Raw genomic sequence first — 7,002 nt, 5'->3', positions numbered from 1 at the left:
GCTGGGGAGCGCATTCCATAACTTAGGCGCCACCGCTGAGAAAGCCCTTCTCCGAGTAACCACCCTCCTAATTTCTCTCACGGAGGGCTCCCGGAGAAGGGCCTCTCCCGCCGATCTCAGGGGGCGACTGGGCAAATATGGATGTAGCGACTGGGCAAATATGGATGTTTGTCTTCATGCCAGCTGTCCACTCACTTGGCCCTAGCAAAAGAGGAGTCAGCAGAAACTTTCAGAATTGTAGTTCTTGAGAGAGTGTATTGCACAGAGAGTCATACATTCTCAGCCTCCAACTTCTGTCTTGTAGTTTCTTTCCAGAAGAGGTCCTGGGCCAGCAGATGGACTGTGGGCTGAAGGTTCCCCACGCCTGTTATAAACGATCTTATTCACAAAGAAACACAGTCCCACTGGAGTTCTAGCACTGCTCATACTAAAGCACACTGGTTGGCACTGTAATTATACCATTGTGTCATTTATGACTTATGACAGAGATGAAAGCAGAGCAGTACAGCTCCATTCATTTACAAGAATCCTGCCTATTATTGGGGGAGTTTTTGGGGGAAGATCAGGTTTACTGGGGAAGAAGATAGATTTAGGCTTAAGCACATATATGCAGGTCTAGGTAACTGTACCTTTTGCCTCGAAGTATCATTTCCAAACAATGTCTTGCTTCATGTGTGTCTCCCAAATATTCCCCTTTCTATCCCTGCCTACATTTCTGGGTGTTAGGGCAGACCCCTTCCTCCTTTCACTAATACTTTTAATCGAATAACAGATGCTCAGGCCATATATCACTCTAGTTATCTCAACTCTGTGCTCATTTCTTGGATGAAACAGTTTCTTGGACAAAACATGCCACAAGGTATTCTGAAGTTCAGTGTACCATTAGATCATTATTTATGCAACTTGATCTAGAGAAGGAATCATCTTCCTTCTTCACTAAGATGCACTCTCGATGAAGTTGCATGAATTAGCTGATGGGGGGAACTCCACAATGTAGCCTTTTAATTGTATATCAATACATGAGCATTTAATGGCTGACATTTAGGAATGACCTTGCCAGGCATCAGTAGGTTAATATTGATAACTACAGCATCCCAAAGTAGTGGGCAAGCTTTCAAGTTCTCCAGAACTCTTCTTTGGGCTTATTTTAAGCAAAACAGGTGATGCAGGGATAGAAAAGGTCAAAGTTCTGTAATTTGTAGTTGTCTTCAGGTGGAGAGGAGGAGCTGTTCTAGCAGGAGTGCTAAACCTCCAAGACATATTTGGCCTCCAGGCTGTGCAGTCCCACCTACTTTGTCCTAGGGGGGAATAGACCGCTGTTTTTAGCAGCCTTGGGACAACCATCCAGATTGGAATCATGTGGCACGTTTTGGGGTGCTAAGTAGGGAAACCACATTCTTACCTACAAGCTGTTTAAAAGCAGCTGAACTTTAAATATCCTGTGCTTTAAATACTTTAACATTTTAAAGGTATTGGGAAGTGTTCAGTGAAAACAGATATAGGGGTATATTTTGCATAGCTGAAACTAGTTGTACTGGGGTTTTCTTCTGAGTAGACATACATAGAATTGAGCTGTACTTTGTATGCTTATTGGGTCAGAACTGCATGAGTGTGTCCACATTTGCAGCTTTGGGCCCTCCAGCTCAGTCCAGATGTGGTGCACAGGGCTGAAAAGTTTATGAATGCTAGTGTTAAATAGAGCCAATTAGATAATGCTGTGCAAGGTGCAAAACAGATTTCAGGCTGAACCAAGCATTTAATGAAACAAAGAAATGAATAAACATGACTGTTCTCCCATTATTCTAAGTATAAAAGTCAGCAATTTCTTGTAGCTTGCCACCTTGTGTAAGATGGATGTGCATTAAAAAGAGTAGCAGTTGCAGCTACTTAATTAGCTTGAAACATTGAAGAGAACAGAAAGATGGGTGTATATTCAGATTTGTGTTCATTCATGGGCTCATTAGATGTTCCCAGGTGAGTCATTTTCCCAGACTCATTCTGAAATCAGAGAAATGAAAATGACTACTTTGTAATACATAGGAATAAATAAGATCATTTAAAAAGCATTTAGAAAGAAGGATATTTATCATGATCCATGCTCTGGTTTGAGTGCATAGTAAAGTACTTTTCCCCTCTCCCCCTACCCTCCTTTCTAGCTTCACATGGACTGATGGGAAGCTCAACAGCAGCAACTTGTTGCTACTCTCAGGCCAGGTAGTTGAGCACTTTGATCTGGAGTTCAGAATACTTTATGCAGACTCAAAGCCTGTGAACACAAGGCTGTCATCAAGCTGCAGGAACAGTGCTGCTCAGGAGCAGCCAGCCAGCCAAACGCCTTGCAAAGACTTCACTCAAAGTAACCTCCTGAGAGCTGAGTTTGCCCGGCTGTCAAGCACCCCCAAAAAGCTCGAGAGAGAAATAGAACGGGCTAGAGAGCTCCAAGAAGGCCGGGTGAGTGTAAAACGCCCTCACCTTAGTGGTGAGGAACAGTGGCATGATGGTCCTGAATTTTTGGCAAAGGCTCAGGAGTCCAAGAGCCAATCAACTCAGACTGAAACACTAGAAGAGGAGAAGCCCAGCGTTACGCTCTTTAACTGTGCTACACAAACCAGTATTTCAGTGGCAACAGCCACCACCCAAACCACTACTCGATCCAGAATGGCGGGCACTCAGACAGCAGTTGTGCTGAAATCTGCTGCCACACAGACAGGTAATAGGGAGGTTCCAGATGTGGTCCAGCACCAGAAGATTCCTGACCAGAGGATACCCAACCAGAGAATGCCCTCTAAGGAAGGATCTCCTATTTCTAGAAAGTCCACCTCAACGTCTTCTAGTGCACGGTCACTTTCTTCACTGTCCTCCCAGTGCTCTCGGGCAAGTTCTGCTGGCTCACTGACATCCCTTAGGTCTATGGACTACTCTCCCAACCACCGGGGAGAGTATTTCCGCAAACTAAGCCAAGAAAGGGATATCCACTACTCTGTCATTCAGTCCAAGCTTAACCACATGGTTTCTCTGCTCTCCAGAAGAGGGAATGTAGCTGAAAACTACATAGGTTGCCGCCCAATAAGGTGCAATTTAAAACCAAGGCGGCAGATTAGCACTAGCCTAATAAACCTCAGAGACTTTGCACTGTATAGATCAAATGATTGCTTCTGAAAAATGGGGAATGGGTGAGCTGGTGCATGCGCACACAAGTGCCTGCCTGTGCACACCTGCACACCAACCATCACATGGATTTTTTAAAAATTGTCCAACCACATCCAGAAGTTTTTCTGGGTCATTTCCAGCCTTCCCCCAAACTTTGCTGCGGAATGGAGAAAAAAACATTGGCGTTCTAAGCCAATAAAGAAATAGTTTCCATGACTAAAGCAGCCATCATATGGAGACTTAGCCTGTGTTGCTTATATTTTTTGTGCATCAAATTGTAAATGCTCCAGTCTGTGTTACCTTATGAAAGTTGTTTTCTGGTGTTTTTTTAATTATTAATTTTGTTTGTTTTAATTGTGTGTTAACTTGTTAATGCACAAAAACATTACGGTTTTGTTTTGTTTTAAATCTCAGAATGCTTACCAAATCAATGCACATGAAAACGTATTTTAACTAAGGGTAAAGGTGGGTTGGTAAGTGATGACTAATTAAAGGCAGTGTCATAGCAATTTTCTATAGCTATGGTCCTGTACTGTTAAAGGTTGGGGGAAATTTCCAGCTGTCTTTTGCTACCTTTACTGTTGTTTGTTATACTTTCACATACTTTGTTGATGCATTTGACCTTGTGAATAAAACCTAAAGAAACAACCTTGGGAAGGTACTGTGGACTCTAGATCTGGTCTCTAGTTTTATTTGGAAGGTGTTGGATCTTGTGCACTTGGAACTGTCTAGTGACAGTTGAAAACATACTTAGCCATAGGATGATACTGCCAAGGGGGAGTTTCTGAGATCATCCTTGTTACCTCTGTGTTACTGCTTTGCTGTGTTACTTCAGTAATTCCCCTTCCCTTGATGGCTACTTTAGCATGGCATTTTAATCTATTTAGCAATCATGCACACTGTTCTGGAAAGGTGCTTTAAGAGTAAGTGTGGTCGTAACATGAAGCAGCTTTCCTTTAAACAAACAAGTGTTTAAATGAATGAAATTGACAAGTGCAGACCATAGCTCTGCTGGGTTTAAAGAATTAATGTGTTGACCAAATGAAACTGATAGGATTTTTACAGGGAACACATAATGGGTAGGTAAACTTGCAAAAGACTACCCATTAAAACATTGAAAAATATGACACTGTCTGCTTAAATTTAAAGAGCCATTTCCCCTAAACACCATAGTATTTCCACCAGTGAAAAAGCGTGGCTTTAATCTTTTGTGCAAATTGTCCATGTCATTAAACAACCTAACAAACCTGAGATCTAGTTATTGAATCAAGTCACTAAAGACATAAAGCCAAACATGAAGATAGAGGAATATAAAACATGACCAGAATTCTGTGTAGTTGTAGAATGAAATCACCCAACAGAACCAAGTATCTGCCAAGGGGATCCAGATTCTTGCCTAAGAACAATTCAGTGCTGTGACATTTATCCAAGCTAAGCAAAGGTGTGTGTTTTCTTCCTGGTTTGCAGTTATGTTTCTGCCTCGCCTGTGGAGCAGTTAAAGAATTCTTACAGGGTACAAATACACTTTACATTTTTAGTCTGTTACAGCTGTTACTCTTGGCAAGTCATGCACACATTTGTGTACATAAGGACTAGAAACTTGAATGTTGTTACACAAAAATTGCCATTGTTGACAAGCTTAATCCTCTGCCAAATGATAAATTACTTAAGGGTGGAGAGCATAGTATATAGTACCTTTTGAAAGTGGTGCCAGTGTTTCTTGCAAGAGGAAATAGGCAGAATATAAACACAATGTAATAATATTCTCACCTCACTGTTTATTAATTAGCTTTAGATTTATATATAACTTTATTAAATTAGATTTATATATTAATTAGATTTAGATTTCTGCCAAACATGGCCCCTCCAAGAGAATCCTAATACGTGTTGCTGATGACTTCCTCCAACAAATAGGAGGAAGGAATGAAAGGAATGGCTATACTATGCTAACCAACAGGGATGATCTAGTGGACAAAGTGGCAGCTACAGGAAATCTGGGAGAAAGTGACCTTACCATGCTTGAATTCTGGATTCTAAAGGAAGCAAAAGCCAAATGTAGCCAAACATGTTTCCTGGCTTTCAGAAAATCCCATTTTAATAAACTTGGAACAATGCTAAGACCAGACCCATGGGAACTGACTCTAATAAGGCATCCAAGATGGGTGGTAATTTTTTTAAGAACATTCTAAAGGCACAATTTCAATCATTTCCCACAAGGAAAAGGAAGAGAAGACAACAATATAAGCCTATGTGCCTTCACAAAAAGTTTAGAGATAATCTAAAAACAAAAAGGACATGTGTAGGAAGTGGAAGGAAGGCCAGGCTACAAAGGAAGAATACAGACATGTAGCATTGAATTGCAGGGAAGGTAGTTAGGAAAGCTAAAGCTAGGAATGATCTGAGGCTAGCAAGGAATGCCAAAAGCAACAAAAAAAGCCTTCTGGTAAGCCCAAAGTAAAAGAGGAAATAAGTAGGAGTACAACTGCTCAATGTGGATGGCAAAATAACAGATGACACAGAAAAGGCATAAGTACTCAGTAACTTTTTGGCTCAGTCTTTTCCCAAAAGAAAATCTATGACTTTACTGACGAAGGGGAAGTACAAGCAGAAGCAGCAGGATGGCAACTCAAGGTTGATAAGCAATTGGTCAAGCATCATCTAATCAGGTTGCATGAGTTCAAATCTCCAGGGCCCGATGAACTCCATCCTAGAGTCATAAAGAAGCTGGCAGAAGAACTCTCAGAAACACTGTCTATTGAGAAACCGTGGAGGACAAGGGAAGTGCCAGATGACAAGGGCTAATGTCCCTCTTCAAAAAAAGAGTGAATGTGAGTCAACAAAGTGATGTGGCTGCAAAAAGGGCAAATGCTATTTTAGGCTGCGTTAATAGAAGTATAACTTCCAAATCCCATGAAATACTTGTTTCCCTTTACTCAGCACTGGTTAGGCCTGATCTACTGTGTCCAGTTCTGGGCACTAGAGTATAAGAAAAATGCAGACAAGCTAGAAAGGGTTCAGAGGAGGACAAAAAGGATGATCCAGGGACTGGAAACAAATCCCCATGAAGAGAGATCGAAAGAACTGCACATATTTAACCTTGAGAAGAAAAGACTCAGGAGAGATATGATAGCACTCTACAAGTCCAAGAAAGGCTGTCATAAAGAGTAAGGACAGGATCTCTTGATCATTGTGGAGAGCAGTACGCAGAATAATGGGCTCAAGTCACAGCAAGCCGAATTCTAACTAGTATCAGGAAAAAACTGGCTGTTAAAGCAATACAAGAATGGAACAAATTACAAGGAAAGTTGTGCGTTCTCCCACACTAATGGCATTAAGAGAGCCAGTGTGGCGTAGTGGTTAAGAGCATGGGACTGGGACTCAGGTGATCTGGGTTCGAGTCCCCGCTCAGCCATGGAGCCAACTGGGTGACTTTGGGCCAGTCACAGACTCTCAGCCCAGCCTACCTCACAGGGTTGCTGTTGTGGGGATAAGAGGAGGAGAATGATGTAAGCTGCCTTGAGCCCTTTGTAGGTAAAAGGCAGGATATAAATCGAAGGAAAAAAAAAAGATACAACTGACAATCAAATGAGAGGAATGGTTTAATTTGGAGTCCTGAGCTAAGCAGGGAGTTGGACCCAATGGCCCTCTGGCCACTTCCAACTCTACTATTCTGTGATTCTATATCCTGTCTTTTTCTTATAAATAACTCATACTGGCTTACATAATTTTTTTCTTCCCCTCATCCCACAACAACCTTGTGAGGTGGGCTGTGCTGAGAGCCTGTGACTGGCCTATGTTGCTCATTTCCCTGGGTCATATGAGCAACACTTACCAAACATTAAATTAATATTA

General features: G+C 41.7%; 1 protein-coding gene across 1 annotated transcript in view; it reads left to right on the top strand.

Moving 5' to 3' along the window:
- FAM83D (family with sequence similarity 83 member D) overlaps positions 1–3,464 on the top strand; it is a 25,148-nt gene extending 21,684 nt beyond the window's left edge. The window contains exon 4 of the mRNA XM_044440278.1: positions 2,157–3,464. Within this exon, the coding sequence (XP_044296213.1) occupies positions 2,157–3,159 (1,003 nt within the window). The 3' untranslated portion in view covers positions 3,160–3,464. The remainder of the gene's footprint in view (positions 1–2,156) is intronic.
- Positions 3,465–7,002: the final 3,538 nt, after the last annotated feature.

This window comes from Varanus komodoensis, unplaced genomic scaffold (assembly GCF_004798865.1).
Source record: "Varanus komodoensis strain SLA01 unplaced genomic scaffold, ASM479886v1 scaffold37, whole genome shotgun sequence".
NCBI lineage: Eukaryota > Metazoa > Chordata > Lepidosauria > Squamata > Varanidae > Varanus > Varanus komodoensis.
The sequence above is the reverse complement of the archived record's forward strand: the minus strand, read 5'-3'. Positions and strand labels throughout refer to the sequence as shown.